This window comes from Sciurus carolinensis, chromosome 12, assembly GCF_902686445.1.
Source record: "Sciurus carolinensis chromosome 12, mSciCar1.2, whole genome shotgun sequence".
NCBI lineage: Eukaryota > Metazoa > Chordata > Mammalia > Rodentia > Sciuridae > Sciurus > Sciurus carolinensis.
The window spans coordinates 19,395,058-19,413,038 of NC_062224.1; the positions used below are offsets into that span (position 1 = coordinate 19,395,058).

Genomic DNA, 17,981 nt, shown 5'->3' on the forward strand with positions numbered 1-17,981 from the left:
ATGTTACAAGCTCCAATTATATCCATATTCTTCAATGAAGACCACGTATAGCTTAAGTTATTATAAAACTATAGGCAATTTTAATAGTCACTTCAAAAATATGCTTTGGTTTTAAGACCAATATAATGTACTCTAAAATATTTTCTAATGAGTTAAAATAAAAATTATTTGTAAATCCTAATATCTTCATATTCATAAAATCCTAATGAAAAGTAAACACAACCTCCTATTTCTAACACAAGGTAAATCGAAAGTTCACTTCGAAGGAAACTTTTGAGTTTTTGCTTTAATTTTGCTTTTAAATTAAAAATATTAATTATGCAGTTATCAGAAAGACTGCCACTTGTTTATTTAACAAAACACCACTGTTCTGAAATAAATGTCATTGGTTACAGTAATGTTAAAAAAGAACATAAAAATGCATGCTGCATTTTTAAAAGGTTAAAATCACTTAAATTGTGAGTGTACCCTTATGTTTATTATTCTCTACTCTGAAGATTTTTTTAGAAACCATTTTATATATGGGTCATTCTGGATAATTAAGTGCATCTTAATTACGTTTTCACTGATGTACATAAAAATACGATTTACCAACAACCAAACAGTATTATTTACCAAAGAGAAATGTTACTATCAAGAGATAATGATAAATCTTCAGCAATTTTACCTTGTAAAATTAAAAATACTTACCAAGAGCTAAAGGCACAATTTTTATTCACATCTACTAGAGTACCCAACAATAAAACCCATTTTATTATCAAAATAATAACTGATTGATATTTCCCAAACAAATCACTTTCAATCCTGATGGTTCTTTATTTTTTAAAATGTATGTGCTATGGGTTGCTAATTTGCAACAGATGTCATCATGAAAATAACAAAAGACTGACAAATTGTTTCACATCCTTGAATTAAATGAAATCAAGAATTGGAGGGGGGAAGCATTGCAAAAGGAGACTACTGCAATGCTATTTCAATAAAACCAGCAATGAATCCATAAAGAGAGTTATCATCTCACTTCCAACTTCTTCCCCTCAAGAACAATTTGAATCTCTTTGGCATCCAAAGTCTCATAGGTCAATAAAGCTTCTGCTAGGTTCTTATGTTCTTTTGCATGAGTTTTCAAGATATGTTTTGCTCGTTCATATGACTCCTGAAAGAGAAAACAGGTATGTAAGAATAAACAGGGGGAAAAACCCTACAGGCAATGAAGAAAAAAAAAAAAAAAAAAAATTTTATGTAGCTTAAGAACTCTATTATACTTGAACACATAACCAACCTCCAGACCCACATTGCATACCTATCTCCAACTTGAAATCTTCACCAAGATGGCTCAAATTCAACATGTATAAAAATGAACTTATGATCTACCAACCAACAGGCCTTAGTTCAGTACTAAGTTTCTTCGGTGACTGGCACATTATACAGTTGCATGATTCAAGAAATCTAGAAAACAGCTTTAAACACTCTCTTATCCTTCATATGGAAAATAACAAAAGAACGTGATGATTCACTATAGCAGTATCTCTTGAATAAGCCCATATTTCTGCTTCTATTTTCACCACTCTAATTCAAGTATCCATGATAGCATGCCAAGACTACCACAGTACTGAATTTACTTTCACACATTCCTATACCCTATTCTGCATAAGATATTGCAGCCAAAAGGGACTGTTTCTTTTATTCTGTATTCTCAGTAAATGTACATTGCTGGGAACAAAGTGAATAACCAGTAATTTTTTTTTTAAATATATATAAGAATAGGAAAATAAGAGTCATAGAGATTCAGTAAACAGTATCCTCCATTCTATCACCTCTATGCTTTTTCAGCTAAAGTAGAATCGAATGCTACTCAGTTCATGGTCAAAATAAAATAAATATCCAGTCCTGGAAGAGAGATTTCTTGATAACAAGAAAATCATCATTGCAATGTACACCTACTTTTATTTTACGGAGTGAGATTTCTAGTGAACAGAGTCTTTATCTGTCATTACTTTGGTTTGGTTTTGTCTGTGGTGCTGCAATCAAACCTAGAGCCTTGCACATACTAGGCAAGTACTTAAACACTGAATAACATACCTAGCCATGTTATCATTTTTAAAGTACCTATTTAGGCATATTATATCTAAAAAATATAAACAAGCAAATACAAATACTATTTATTATTACCCTTAGAAGAATTCTTATTTCTTGTTCAATGGCAGACTGAGTTTCAGGACTCAGTTTTCCTGTATCACTGTAGGTCATAACTCCAAGCTAAAACCAAAGGGAAGAATTCAATTGAACAAAATTCACCCACAGTCAAGAAATTTAACAAAGTACCAACATACACAGAAGGATATAAACACCATGGGGGCAAGAAGAAATGCAGTCTAAAAATGCTCTTGTTCCTCTAAAACTGTAAGGACTAAATTCACAGTAGTAAATGTGAGAGAAAATAATTTAAAACATTTTAAGTCTGGTTCTAAGTGCCTCCTTAGAAAACTCTGATAGCTATTCCAAATGCAGTAATCCACAGTTAACAGATGATAGTTCTTCGAGTAGCCACAGTGATAATGTGGGAAAGTGAAATATATGGAAAAGGTAAAGTAAGGAAGTCAAACACATAGGTTCTTCATGCCAAATGAAGACTGAAGAATTTATCTTGTCACTTGGTTAACTGATGAAATAATAGTTACTATCTGAACAGCTAATTCTGAGCATCTAGGAGAATGCTACATTTTTGCTACTCAGAGAATATTATGAAGAACAATGTTTAAAATAAGCAGTCAAATGCATTTGAAACAATGCAGGGGAACTATAAATGTCATCAAGTTAATAAACAGATCTTTCAAAAAGATACTTGTTACATCACTTGATAAACGAAAAGGATTAAATTATTACCTTTTCACTCATTCCAAATTTGGTAACCATCCGCTTAGCTATTTTTGTTGCATTATCAAAATCACTGGAAGCACCTAAAATAAATAAACACATAATTCAATTTTGAAAAATATTTCTCACAAACAGAATTTTAAGTAAACCATTATCTTAAATAGACCTGTTGTAATGTGGTCAGTTCCAAATATAAGCTCTTCTGCCACTCTTCCTCCCATACTAACATCCATTTGTGCAAGCAACTGGGCTCTAGTCTCATTCCATCTGTCATTCTCAGGTAACAGTGACACCTGAACAGTTGAAAAAGAAAACAGATAATTCAAATATAGTTCTGAAAGTTACATTAAAAACGAGAACTATCATTTAACTCTCACCACAGAAAGTATTTATCACAATGATTCTGAAAGTTGACAGACACTTAAAAAGATGGCCATCAGGTGACCAATGACAAAATCAGCAATTGAGAAAATATAAAATCTTTATAAATCCAAAGTGCATTTTATAAGCAACAGGTAGGTAGATAATGCTGCAAGTGGACTATTTTATCCCAGTTGCATAAAAATATTTGAAATGTCATACACTGGAAAGATATGAGAATAAAACTTGTACCAAATGAGAGAAATCTTGGAAAAACTATGGAACCAGTCTCTTAAAGTCTAGTGGAACAAGTAGACATTTAAGAACTAGACTGTTATTCCACAATTAAAATTTCATAATTTCATAATGTAAATATAAAACATCTGAAATACCTTATAAAATATTTCTTATTAACAGAAAAACTTCAGAAATGTTTCTGTCAGATTTCAAGATGGTTCAGGAAGTAAAAAGAGATCCTATCAAAAAAACACTTACATGTCCAAGTGTTGGCCCTCGTGGCATGATTGTAGCTTTGTTGATAGGCATTGCATCTTTTGTGTAATATGCAATAATAGCATGACCAGATTCGTGATAGGCTGTGATGGTTTTGTTTTTGTTATCAATTTCCACACTTCTTCGTTCAGGCCCTGAGATAAAAATTTAAGTAAAACACTTCACTAGAAAGGTGTATTAATCCAGTGAAACACACTCTCTTTTATACATTAAGTATCTGCTTTGGTATAAATGTAAAGTAAAAAATGAAAACAACTAAACATTCTCTTCAGAGTCACTCTTATAATAGTTTAATATAACAAATAATTCAGTCATAGTCTAAAAAATGAGTAGGTTTAATTTACACACATAGAAACTATAATGATTTGTTAAATATTAACCCAAATCATCAAAAACTATCATCTTTTTCCTTATATCAAAAGGGAAAGCTTAATTATTCTATTTCTAGAAAATAAACTTTCAAATTAATAGGAATATCATACTAAACTGTTTATAAGATAATCCAAGATTTAAAATCAAAATTAAATAAAATAAATGAAACTAACCATCCTTTTTATCAGCAATATTGGACAAGAGGAAATGCCAGGACCACCAGTCCAATCATAAAAGGTACTGAAATATATTAGTTCTTTAAGAAGACAAATGGTGGGGTTGGGGATATAGCTCAGTTGGTAGAGTGCTTGCCTCTTAAGCACAAGGTCCTGGGTTCAATCCCCAGCATAGCAAAAAAAAAAAGGACAAATTGTGTTACTATTCTCAAGTATATACTTTCTTTCCTTTTTTTGCAGGCTACAGAGCAAACCCAGGGGCTCTAACTTGTGAGGCAAGTGATATACCACTAAACTACACCCTCAGTCCTACCTTTCTTTCTTGAAACTTTCAGTCAGAAACAAAGGTCTTCCAAGAGAAAGACAAAAGTAATGAATGTGCTACACTATAAAATTGAGTTTGATGTCACTGACTAAATGTGAATTAAAATGAAAATGTTAAAGAGTGTTTTTGGCAACTGTTGACTATCAAACAGGAATTTATGAAATAATTTATTACAAATATTGCATATCCCAGACGCTGAAGTTTAGAGTAAGATTAAATTCAACACAGCTACAAGTTTTAGCTGTCTAAATATTTACCAAAAAAAAAAAAAAAAAAAAAAAAGAAAGAAAAAGAAGAAGAAGAATTCCTTAATGTAATTGAAATGATAAAACAGGAAAAAGAAAAACCTACCCATTAGAATTTTATCTTTGGAAAACTCTAGTTCCTTCATGGTAACCATATCTTTTCCATCAACAGCTGCCTTTAATGCAGCCTGGTTAACAAGATTCTCCAACTCTGCTCCAGAAAACCCAACAGTACCTCGAGCTATGATTTCTGGATCAACAGCTTGGCAAAAAGAGAACACAATATTAAAAATCCCAAACAGTTAAAGAAAAATGATTCACAAAGAACTCACATTTTAAGGGCAAAACCAACACAACTGTTTTAAACTACAACAAAATATTTATCTTAAAACTCAAATTTACTGAAATCCTTACAAAGTACAAAAATATGTCATTAAAATTGCTACTGGGTAAATCACAATAGTTCTAAATTTAACTAACTTCGTGAGGGAAAAAACATACATCTGCTGGATGGTAATTGAAAACTTCAAATATGACCCACATTGTTATCAATCTAAGCACAAACTGTAAAAGCACTCGCAGACAAAATTCTAGTCCTTGAATTTCACCTTGAAATATCTCATAAACAAAAGTTCCTGCCTATTACTGCTAGGAAACAAATTTAGTTTAATATATTACTTCAGCTATTTTGAGAACACTACAGTTTTAATAGCTTCACCTATAAATCAAGGGGAGCCATACTTCTATGTATCTTATTTCATACACTGCTTCTCCTCTTGTTGACCCCCAAACTGATAATTAAGCTACTGTTTCTAGAGTTTTTCTATTATTTTGCATTTTTTATTTGTATCATAAAAAATTCACACAAACATGCATCTTTAGATATATCTGTCTGAATATCCCAAAGAAAACTTTCTTTGGAAAAATGTAAAACAAACAAACAAAAAAATGACAAAATTCCCTGAACACATACATACTAATTAAGTGGGAATAAAAAAATGAACTGGTCTTTCAGGGTATTGTCAAGCAAAGATCACAAACAGGGTGAGCAGATCTATTATCATTAAACAGAGGTAATAATATTTGCAATACAGAATTAAGACTTACATTTATCAAACTTTATTTTATTGAGATACCATTTCAAAATTTCTGTTCGACCTTTTACATCTGGCCTTGGAACTGTAACCTGCATGTCAAATCGACCAGGACGTATTAAGGCACTAAATGAAAAATGCAAAATGAAAATTATATTAATAAGCTGTTTATGCTAATACATATTAAGTGCACAACTTAAGTGGCAGTCTCAATAAACAGAAGGTAGCTGAGCATGGCACACCTATAGTCCCAGTTACTTGGGAGGCTGGGCCAGAAGTATCCTAAGTTAAAGGTCAGCCTGGACAACATAGAGACACTCCCAAGGACAATCGAAAACAGAACATAAGGGAGAACAAAGGTTTATTTAGGAATACATGTGGAGCTAAGGTAGCATACACCTTTGGGAACAACTGCAAGTTGGTCAGTCAAGGGACAAATAATTTTATAACAGACTATTATAAGAACCACAGACATCTCAACCACTACACAGAATGTGATACTAGAGTATCAGGCAAGACACACTTCTGATCAAATGAAAATATGAATAATTTCTACAAAATTTAAGAAATTTAAAAGTAATTTTCACTTAAAGTTAAATATTACAGTAAATTTTTAAAAATGCTTTCCACCTAAAAGTTTTGTAAGAAAAAAGAAATCTTTTGACAGATTTATAAATGGACAATTTAGTCATTTCTAATATATACATTCAAAGTTAAGAAAAAAATCACTTCAGTCTAATTTTAGAATATTCTCATTCCCACAAAAAGAAATCCCACTGGCAGTCACCCCCATTCTCTGAATGCTCTAGCAAACACTAGTCTAATTTTTCTGTGAATTTGCTTATTCTGAACATTTCAAATAAATGGAATCATATAATGTGATTTTCTATGATGAGCTTTTGATTTTAGCATTATGTTGTAACACTTAACAGTACTTCACAAAAATTTTTCTTTCAATACTTACTTATCTAATGCCTCTGGAAAGTTTGTGGCTCCTATAATGATCACTCCTTCATTGGGTTTAAAACTATTTAGGAAAAAAAAGTACCTTTTCACTGAAAATTGAAGTGTTGCACACATACAGCAATGATCTGCACAAAGCTGTTTATCATTAATCTTAGTAATAGCCAAGAAAAGAGACTAATAATAAAATGCCAATCAAATGTAATCACATAACTTCATAATATCTGTTCTGCTCAGGATAACATGACCTGGTATGAAAAGCTCAGGTGCCTAATTTTTAACAATTACTTTCAAGTTTACTAATTCAAATTATTTGCTCCTAGACTTCCTATTTAGTTCCAAAAATGTCTCGTATTGAATTTAAGATACTTCTTTCAAAGTTTTCAATCACTTCCTGATTTTTATATTATACACACTGATCTAAGCTTCAAATGTACACAAGAGGTAGTCATAAATTGCATAGAAACCAGTGTACTGCTAGCGATTGAATTCAGGGCCTCACACACGATAGGAAGCACTCTACTATTAAGCTACACCCTTAGCCCACTTCTTTACTTCTTTAAATAAACTACTAGTCTCAGCTTGAATCATTATTTTCCTATCATAAACATAATGTAATAAATTTTAAAAAGGTACACACATATAAATTTAAAAGGAGTTGATATTATCAAAATATTCAATTAGTAATGAAAATTACACAAATACTGAGAGAAAAACCTGCCCTGATTTCTTTCATGAGGGACTACTTTGTTGCCTATACATATAATATTTTTTATACTGTAGAATGTTATCAAATGCTTTATGGGAACAATTTGCTTAAGATCAAGCCCACATGTATCAACTGTTGGGAGGTATCTGTTATCCTACACAATTTTAAAAACAGGATAAATCATAATTTTTAAAATGTATCACCATATTCAAAAAGGAAAATTTAATTACCCGTCCATTTCGGCAAGCAGTTGATTTATAGTCTGCCTTGAATATGGATGCATGGGAGATTCAATTCTCTTTCCACCAACAGAATCTAATTCATCAATAAATATAACACAAGGAGCATTTGCTTTTGCTTCCCCTAAGAAAACAGAAAAGATTACAGTAAGATAAAAAAAAAATTTTTTCAAAGAAAATCTTATTAAAATCTATAAGGATTGTCAAGGGTCAAAAAAATTAAGATGGAAAATATACACAAAAAGAAGTGACTTTTTTACCAAGAACAGTAGCTTGGGGGGGGCAATATAAAATAAAAACAATTAATTAGCTATTCATTCTTCCAAACTGTACAAATACATATAGTCAAATTTGAGGGTAATAACTCTTGATTACATACTACAGGATTGATGGATAACATGAAAACAAGCTAAAGGCTTTTCTACAGCCCCTAACCGCAGGAAGCACTACTGGTAGTTCCTACTATGATTTAGACTATTTAGAAAAAAGAGTACAGTTCTATTTCATCTCATATGTTATCTGAAACCAGCACCCCACAATGCCTATTATAGCTTACTATCAATCACAAGCAATTAGCAAAGAAACAGTAAGAAACATTCTTCCCCTAAAATTAACAAAATTTAGTACTGTATGAAAGATTTAATAAAACATACTAAAAAGATTTCTGATACGGCTGGCTCCCACACCAACAAACATCTCATCAAATTCTGATCCGGAAGCATAATAAAAAGGAACATCAGCTTCTCCTGCAACAGCACGGGCAAGAAGTGTCTTTCCAGTTCCTGGTGGTCCAACTAAAAGTATTCCTAACAGAAAAAGTAAACAATGATTAGAAGAAAAATTTAAATCCCTTGATATCAACCTATAAAACAATTATTAATTTATATAATTTTGAGACTGAAGGCACACCAATGACCAATATTTTGAAACACAGTAAAACATTTATCTGTTAATGATTTCCTTGAGGATCTTCTCTATGATTAATTTTCTTGTATCCTTTAAAGAGTATTTATATATCAACAACAAAGACAGGGAGAGAATGCAAAAGCAAAGGAACACAAACCTATCTATAATTAAATGAGTAAGATGGAATTCACATTGGAAGACAAATATAATGCAAGAATCTTGGTGCTTTTACATAAAAAATGTAAGAGAAAAATTTTAGGAACATTTGGTAAAAATAAAAAATAGAAAGATTAGAGAAGATATATTAAAGTAATAGTAGTAGGGCTGGGGTTGTGGCTCAGTGGTAGAGCACTTGCCTAGCATGTATGAAGCACTGGTTTGATGCTCAGCACCATATAAAAATAAATAAATACAAGTAAAAGGTATTGTGTCCATCGACGACTAAAAAAAGTTTTAAAAACCAAAAATAAATAAATAAATGAACAGTAGCAGTTTTCTTTGATTAGGATAATTAGAACAATGTCCTTTTTCTCAGCTAATACAAACTAAAGTATTTAAAAAGATAAATGATGTCTCAATCTTTAATTCAAAAGTTCAGGAAGAAAGGTACACACATTCATGTATACACACAAAGAAAACAAATATGACAAAATATTAGTAACTGTTGAGTCTGGGTAAATAGCACATGTATGGTAACTATACTACTCTTTCTGGCTTTTCCTAACATTTGAAAATTTTTATAATACGAATATTTTTTTCATAATAAATTGATTAGCATAACTTCTTTGTAAATGTAAAAATTAAATTAAAAAGGCAAAAGCTATGTTAATGCTGCCTTTTAACATTTAAAAATACATTTAAGGAAAGCTCAAAACAGTCTGAAGAATATCCCTGTATTGCCATGTTTTAGTGACACCTAGCTCACTAAATCTTAATCTCTGTAGATCTTATCTGCACCTGAGAATTTTTCCATAAATCTATAATATCCTTTGATTTGAAAAAAGAAGAGTGTAATTTTTTCAGTGGTTTCACTCAATCAGTATGATGTTACAGAACTGACTTCCTAAATATACCCTAACATTTTAGCAAAGATTCTTGCAAACATTCTCATTTAATCCTGGTTTCTCAGTAGAGATGTTTGTTAGTATAAAAGCCAGTCTTAAAAAGCAGAGTGCTTCTTTCTAATTCAGAAATTCCATTTCTGGAAATGCATTCTAAGGAAATAAGTATGAAGGCAAAGAATGTCATAGCACTATTTTTAATAGCAAAAATTTGGAAACGATTCAAAAAGTTCAAGGGCTGGAGATACAGCTTAGTGGTAGACTGCTTGCCTACCATGCATCAGGCCCTGGTTTCCCTGCAAAACACACACACACACAAATCAATATTAATGGTTAAATAAATATTCTGTAAGTACTTAGTGACTTTTTCCTTCCCAACTGTAAAGATCATGAAACACCTCCTTTTCCCTCTCTACACCCCTCAACCAAATATGCTGAGAAATTGTTTCATATTAAAGAAAAAAACCTAAATGCTACATGTGATACTACAATGGGTCTTGACACTGGAAAATGTGAAGAGGGGACATTATAAAGGATAGTACTGGAAAAATTGTTGAAATTTGGGTATGGACTGAATTTGATAAGAGTTTTGCATCAAAGTTAAATTTACTGATTTTAATAAATATATACAAGTTATCTAAATAAATAACTTAGGAAATACTCAGATTTTTAGAATCACCTTGGTGCTAGAATACGGAGCACCAAGCCTACAAGCTAAATGGTTAAAAAATGCTTGTTTATGTAAAGAGATAAAGTGAGCAAACTGCTCAAAAATAGTAAGGATTCAGAGTATTGGGAAACATTCTTTTATACTGTTTTTGTAACTTAATGTTACAAACTATGCCAAAATCTTAAACTTCAAAAAAGGTTACAGAACTGTTTTGAATAAACACACATTTTTAAAAATAGCAATTAAGAACTAAATTTTATCAGTTAAAATCTGATAAAACAAAATTAGTAATACACTATTTTTTGACATCAGTAATGGTAAAGGAAAAACATCTTACCTTTTGGAAGTTTACCTCCAAGCACAGTAAATTTCTGTGGATTTTTCAAGAATTCAACGACTTCCTGTAATTCTTGTTTCGCTTCTTCCACCTAAAGTTACATTGTTTGTCAAATAATTTTAAGCAATGGTTAGATTTGCTTAAATTATCAAAGTGATGTCCTTAAAAATAATAAATATAATTTGAATATGGAATTAATTTGGCCTTCTCTATTTCTCTGAAATATGTACCAAAAAATGCCCCAAACACATACACAAATGGCTTTCTCCTTACCCTAATTTTAAATAATTCAAAGTCGTCTTATTATGCCAACCAAACCCATTTGAACTTCTTACATTTTTCTTAGTGAGAAAAAAGAAGTTAAGTACACTGGCAGGGTTAAAAGGAAACTACCATCCAGAGAACTCAAAAAACCAAATAATTAATAAATGGGCAAAATAACTAAACATATTTTTCAAAAGAATATAAATGGTCAACAAATATATGAAAAAATATTCAACATCTATTTAGCAATCAGGGAAAGGCAAATGAGAACTACAGTGAGATTTCATATCACTGTAGTCAGAAAGGCAATTATCAAGAATACAAATAATAATTACAAATAATACTGGCAAGGATGTGGTGGGAAAATTACATTCATACACTGTTGGTGGGACTGAAAATTAGTATAACCACTTTGGGAAAAAGTATGGAGATTTTTCAAAAGACTAGGAACAGAACTATCCAGTGACCCAGCTATCCCACTCCTAGGTATTTATCCAAAAGAACTAAAAGCATACTCTATATTGATACAGCCTTATCAAGGTTTATAGCAAAACAACTCACAACGGTCAAATTATGGAACAAGTCCAGATGCCCATCAACAGATGGATTAAGAAAATGTGATTTATGGGCTGGGATTGTGGTTTGCCTCACATGCATGGGGCACTGGGTTCAATCCTCAGCACCACATAGATTAAAAAAAAGGTATTATGTCCATCTACTACTAAAAAAGTTTTTAAAAATATGGTATATATACACAATATAGTTTTACTCAGTCATAAAATAGGATGAAATTATGGCATGATTATGGTATAACTATATGTATAGATATGGAAAACACTGCGCTAAGTAAAATAAGCCAGACTCAGAAAGTGAAGGGTCGAATGTTCTCTCTCATAGACAGAAGCTAGGACAAGGTAGGGAAAAAAGGTGGGGTCAGGGGAGAAACCTTACGAAACTAGAAAGGAGATCGGACAGAGTGGGAAGGAGGAAGGATGGGGAAAAGGGAGGAACTTCAGAATGAAACTGACCAAAATCTATGCCATGTACATAAATGAATATACCATGGTGCCATGGTATATTCTACCTTTATGTATCTCTATACAGTATCAATTTTAAAAATTAATAAACTGAGTATGGTGGCACACACCTATAATCCCAGTAGCTCAGGAAGCTGAGGCAGGAGTATTGTGAGTTGAAATACAGCAAATTAGCAAGGCCCTAAAAAATTCAGTGAGACCCTGTCTCTAAATAAATAAAGTAAATAAATAAATAAATAACAATAAATAAATGGAAGGAAGACTAACATAGAGAAAGTGGAACAGGAAGAAGAGACGAGGGGAGGGAAAGAGGAACTACTAAGGACTGAAATGGAGCAAATTATATTCCACGCATGTATGATTATTTCAAAATGAACCCTACTATTATGTATAACAATACGCTAACAAAAATATTAAAAAATAAAATTTCAAAAAGAAAAGAAACTACCTGGAAAGAAGTCTCAAACATTTCCTTACATCAAATAGCAATCTGAAAGTCTAAAACTTTTAGATATAACTATTTCTATTTCTAGGAAGTTTCCCATAAAATATAATTATTCAAGAATTACCAAATTTTTTGTTTTGTTAGGTTTGACATGATCTTTAAAGTTCTTCTAATAAAATCATTAAGATTTTACTACAATTTTAATGGAGAAAAAACAAGTCACTAGCCAGGTACACTGACGCATGCTTATAATTCCAGTGACTCATGAGGCTGAAGCAGGAGAATCTCACATTCAAGGTCAGCCTTAACAACCTAGGGAGACCCTAAGCAACTTAGGGAGACCCTGTCTCAAAATAAGAAACATAAAGGACTATAGCTATAGCTCAGTGGTAAAGCACCCTCAGGTTCAATCTCCAGTACCAAACAACAGCAGCAAAAAACCCAAAGTCTTAAGCCCAGGAGAAATGTGAATTTAAAATTGCTCTTTATCAGGCACACCAATGATCTGCCCATTGTCAAAATGAATGGTCAATTCTCACTTGACCCATCAACAGTATTTCACAAAGTTGATTCCTCTGTTACTATAGAAATTCTATCATGCCAGTTTGTGACTTTTAAAGAAACTGGCAAACTTTTTCAAAGTGACTATGCAGTTTTACTTTTTAGCCAGCAGTGTATGAGGGTTATATTTCTTCTACATCTTTTACAGTACTTAAGAATTTACCCTTTTGATTATGCCATTTTAGGGAATATGAGAAATATATCCTTAGTAACTAATGATCCTATGCTTATTGGACATTTTAACTATCTTTGAGAAATGTCTACTCAAATCTTCTGCCTCCTTTTTTGAGAGCTGAGTTGTATATCTTATAATGAGTCATAACCTTCATCAGATGGATCTTGTTCTTCATATATACCATATCATTCTCCAATTTCTACTTTTAAAATTTAACCTCCATGAAGATAGGGATTTTTTGGCTCTAACACAGGACCTAAAACAAGGCTATTACTAGACACTAAAAATATTTGTTAAACAAATTAATTTATCTATAATAAACTACCATTTACCCATTCTGTTTACTGAAGAAATATATACTGTCTAATATGCCTTAGACACTAGAATTACAAACATCAATAAAAACAGGTAAAGTATCATTTATTGACTGACAACTATATGCCAAGAGTACATTTTAACTTTGATAATCTTGTTCAAGGCACGTAGCCAGTAAGTATAAAATTAATTTGAAACCTTGTTCTTTTTAACATACATTCCACTACACCACAGTGCTCCTTCACAAATCAATATTAAGCTCTATCGTGAAACAAGAATATTTTCTGCTACTATCATTTACTGTAGAATATTAATAATTTTGGATATAATTCTACCTATTCCAGAACAACTTTTAGAATCAAATGCTGACCTTACATAGACTATCAATTAGGTAATGTACAAAGAAGGTCAAGAAAACTTACTCCTTTAACGTGTTCGAAGGTAACATTTTTCATCTGAACAGGATCTACTGCAGAATCAAGTCCTGTGGTTGTCCGGAAACGGACTAAAGGGAAGAAAATACATGTTCATATTTGACAGATAATATATTTAAATATTTTTAAATGCAATATTTTAAAATGCAATATTTTTAATGCAATAAAGGAAAATCTAGAAAAATTAAATTTTTCAGAGACTAAAGTTTGTACACATTAAGTCAAAGAGAGAAGCAAAAACTTGGTCTTCTAGATTTCTAGACCATGTTCAAAGAGCAAATAGCAAATGATACGCACTAAGGAGACATGTTTGTACTTTCCAGTTAAAAACAAGAATGATTTTCTGCCTCTTCTTGTAATGTCTAATGATACCAATCTTCAATCAATGGTTATCAAACTTCAATGTGAATGAGAACTCACTTGAAAAAATGTGTTAAAATGCAGGTGCCTAGCCAGGCCACAGTCTTATGGTTTACAAATTTCAGTAATTGTCCAGGAGTTTGCCCCTTTATTTTGGCCTCACACTTGCTAGGTAAGGGCTCTCTACCACAGCACTATAGTTCCAGCCCTCTTTTTATTTTGAGACAGGGTCTCATTAAATTACCCAGGCTGGCCATGAACTACCTCATTCTCCCTCAGTATCCCAAGTAGATGAAATTACAGGCATGCACCACCAAGTCCAGAAGGAGTGTGCATTTTTAACTTGCTTCCTTAATGAGTCTGATACAACTTGTCACAGATGTACAGTTTGAAATCCACTGCCTTAAATATAAAATTGGAACACTCATTAAAAAAAAAAAAGAACTTAACATCATTTTGTCTTTCAAATATTATTTCTCAGTAATGACATCCTTCAGGATAAAAGAGGAAAAATTTGTCTGGGCTTAATGGCACATGCCTGTATTCCCAGTTATTTGAGAGGCTAAAGCAGGAAAATACTAAGTACAAGGTCAACCTGGACAACTTAGTGAGACCCTATCTCAAAACTGAATTTTAAAAAAGAACTTTGAACATAGCTCTGTGGTAGAGTGCATGTCCAGCATCCATGAGGCCATGGGTTCTATCCACAGCACTGAAAAAAAATAAAGGGGAAGAATAAAATACTTGACATCAACTCTAGAGAACTATTACAAGGCTTTCTTAAATCTTTCCTTCTTTGGTAGAACTTCTAAACTACAGCAGTTATAAAAAGGAGGAAACAGTTATTTCTAATTTTATTAAGAGCCCAAAAAATATATAAAAATCATTTGATCAAAGCCCCAAAGTAATTTCACTGATACTTCATTTACAGACGAGAAGACAGAAAATCAAGGTATCTGAAAGCCACTGATGAAAGTTAAAAACAAACCAGGGGAAAAAACACCTAAAATATATCTGATTTCCAGTTCAATCATGATAGAGATCAACAACAATGTCATGCTAACATTTCTTGGGCACAAAATATCAACAGTAACTAAAGCAAGAATCAAGAGTTCTCACAATCTCCTAAAACCTCCTTAACTAAAGAACTCTGCCCTTAAAATATATCATTTGTGTATTTTAAATGGCATATGGTATTGTGATTGTAGAGTTATACACAGTTGTGAGGCATTGGATGTTAGAAAACCCAAGATCACAATTATATGCTTTGTCTGCCCTCTGGAACCCTATTAAATACTGTTCCCTCCCAGACCACTCACTTCCCACATACATGTGCCTGAAGTCATGTCACTGTTTCTACTAATAAATTTATGTATTATTTCAAAGTCCCCCCACCTCAAAAAAAAACAACAATGAAAAGAAAAGATAGAGTAAAGGGACTGGGGATATAGCTTAGTGGTAGACACCTGCCTCGCACGCATGAGACCCTGGGTTCAATCCCTAGCATTGTCAAAAAAAATAAATAAATAAAAGACAAAAGAGAGAGAGAGAGAGAGAGAGAGAGAGAGAGAGAGAGAGAGAGAGAGAGAAGAATAACATAGAGTGAAGTTTAGAAGGAAAAAGTGAGTATACAAAAATACAGGGTTAAGAAGAAATGCTTAACACATCAAGAACATACAAGAGAGAAGAGCGAATTTAAAAAGACACACTAATAGTTGCAGCCTAGTATAGTGTTTATTAAGGATATTAGACACTTTATCATAGAGTAGAGAATAAGGGAAAAAATAAACAGTATCTGAAAAACTATTGGAACCACTTAAACCTAACATTACTTCATTCTAGACCAACAAACTGAAACTACTGGGCTCATTTGTAATTATTTTAAGAAAAAAATTCTATTAATTTACTTTTAAAATAAGACTACTTTCTTTTTATTGCTACTATAAAAATTCTATACAGTTTTAAAATCTGATCACTGGACAGGTATCATTTTCTAAAAATCTGGTAAACTATCCACTACTAAGAATGAAAGGCTCTGCTATAATTTGAGTATAATTTGAGTTTATCCCCCAGGTGTCCATGTATTGGGAGTCTGGTCCTCAGCCTGGGAGGTAGAGAGCCTTTCAGAGATAGAGCATAATTAGAGGTCGCTGGGGATGCTGCCCCGACAAGGGACTAAGGTAAGTCTTGTGGGATTCTAGTTAGTTCTCACGAGACAATTAATATAAAAAGAACAAGCCAGGCACACTAATACACACCAGTAATTCCAGGAACTCAAGAGGCTGAGACAAAAGGATCACAAGTTCAAGGCCAGTCTCAGCAACTCAGAGAAGGCCATTAGCCAGACCCTATCTCAAAATAAAAAATTAAAAGAGCTAGAGATGTAGCTCAATGGTAAAGTGCCACTGGGTTCCAGGGCCCTGCCTTCCTGTTTTTCCGTGTGATCTCTCAACTTTTACACACACTCCCTTTGCTCTGATGCAATCCACCAGAGAAGGTCCTCACCATAACTAGTAAAAGCCCTTAAACCTCTAGAATGTGAGCTAAATAACCCATTTTATTTATAAAGTACCCAGTCTCAGGTGTTTAATTACAATAACAGAAAATGAACTAATATAGTCCTACCTTATAAATCCATAAACTTTAACACCTTCTCTAATACTTAAACTAACCATGAAAAGAAAATAGGTACTTAAAAGAAATAAAAAATAAGCAAGTATGATAAATCAGAATCTTTACCAGATAAAAATGGGTTCTTTAAAAGTCCATAAATGCCAAATAGCAACAGAACAAAAAGAATCAGACGAGTTCGTCTTAGGGAATCTAGGAGAGAAAGAAACAGTCTTAAATGACCACAATAACATACAGCTCAGCGAAATGCAAATATTAGCAGGGTGTGGTGGTGCATACCTAAAATCACAGAGGCTCTGGAGGCTGAGGCAGGGGGACTGCAAGTTCAAGGCCAGCCTCAGTAACTAGCGAGGCCCTAAGCAACTGAGTAAGACCCTCTCAAAATAAAAATAAAATAAAAAGGGGTGGGATGTAGCTTAGTGGTAAAGTGTCCCTGAGTTCAATCTCTAGTACCAAAAAAGAAAAACAAATATTAGATTTTGTTTTGTTCTTTTGGGTACTGGGAATTTAACCAAAGGTCAATTTACCACTGAGCTACATCCAGTTCTTTTTATTTTTTATTTCGAGACAGGATCTCGCGAAGTTGCTGAGGCTGGTGTTGAACTTGCAATCTTCCTATCTCAGCCTCCTAAATTGCTGGGATTATAGGCATGTGCAACTGCAATGGCCCTTAGGTTATTATTAATAATCACACTTGAACACAAGCAACTTTGGAATCTAGCATTTTTCTGCACACCTGCCATAATTTCCTTTAAGTTCCTATTCCCAAAAAACTTCATGAAGCTACACATGCTTCTGTCCTTGGCTCTGGTTTTTCTCTTAAGAAAGTAAAACTGCTAACAGCATTTCCACTTTTCCACATAAGCTTAAGTTTTAAATATAGGAGAATATAACCAAAGTAAAGATGTATGATTT

The 17,981-nt window shown here is 32.6% G+C and overlaps 1 protein-coding gene and 1 non-coding gene across 2 annotated transcripts in view; one reads left to right on the forward strand and one right to left on the reverse strand.

Annotated features, from left to right (window-relative positions):
* Positions 1-697: 697 nt before the first annotated feature.
* Yme1l1 (YME1 like 1 ATPase) overlaps positions 698-17,981 on the reverse strand; it is a 37,859-nt gene continuing 20,575 nt past the window's right edge. Inside the window, exons 7-19 of the mRNA XM_047521195.1 lie at positions 17,175-17,258; positions 14,064-14,146; positions 10,845-10,935; positions 8,524-8,676; positions 7,862-7,994; positions 6,924-6,986; positions 5,973-6,085; positions 4,972-5,127; positions 3,730-3,881; positions 3,041-3,167; positions 2,884-2,957; positions 2,170-2,256; positions 698-1,153 (exon numbers count right to left, since the gene is read on the reverse strand). Coding sequence (XP_047377151.1) covers positions 1,010-1,153; positions 2,170-2,256; positions 2,884-2,957; positions 3,041-3,167; positions 3,730-3,881; positions 4,972-5,127; positions 5,973-6,085; positions 6,924-6,986; positions 7,862-7,994; positions 8,524-8,676; positions 10,845-10,935; positions 14,064-14,146; positions 17,175-17,258 — 1,460 coding nt within the window. The 3' untranslated portion in view covers positions 698-1,009. The remainder of the gene's footprint in view (positions 1,154-2,169; positions 2,257-2,883; positions 2,958-3,040; positions 3,168-3,729; positions 3,882-4,971; positions 5,128-5,972; positions 6,086-6,923; positions 6,987-7,861; positions 7,995-8,523; positions 8,677-10,844; positions 10,936-14,063; positions 14,147-17,174; positions 17,259-17,981) is intronic.
* Positions 4,406-4,473, forward strand: Trnak-cuu (transfer RNA lysine (anticodon CUU)). Its single transcript has one exon. It is a non-coding gene; the product is annotated as a tRNA-Lys (tRNA).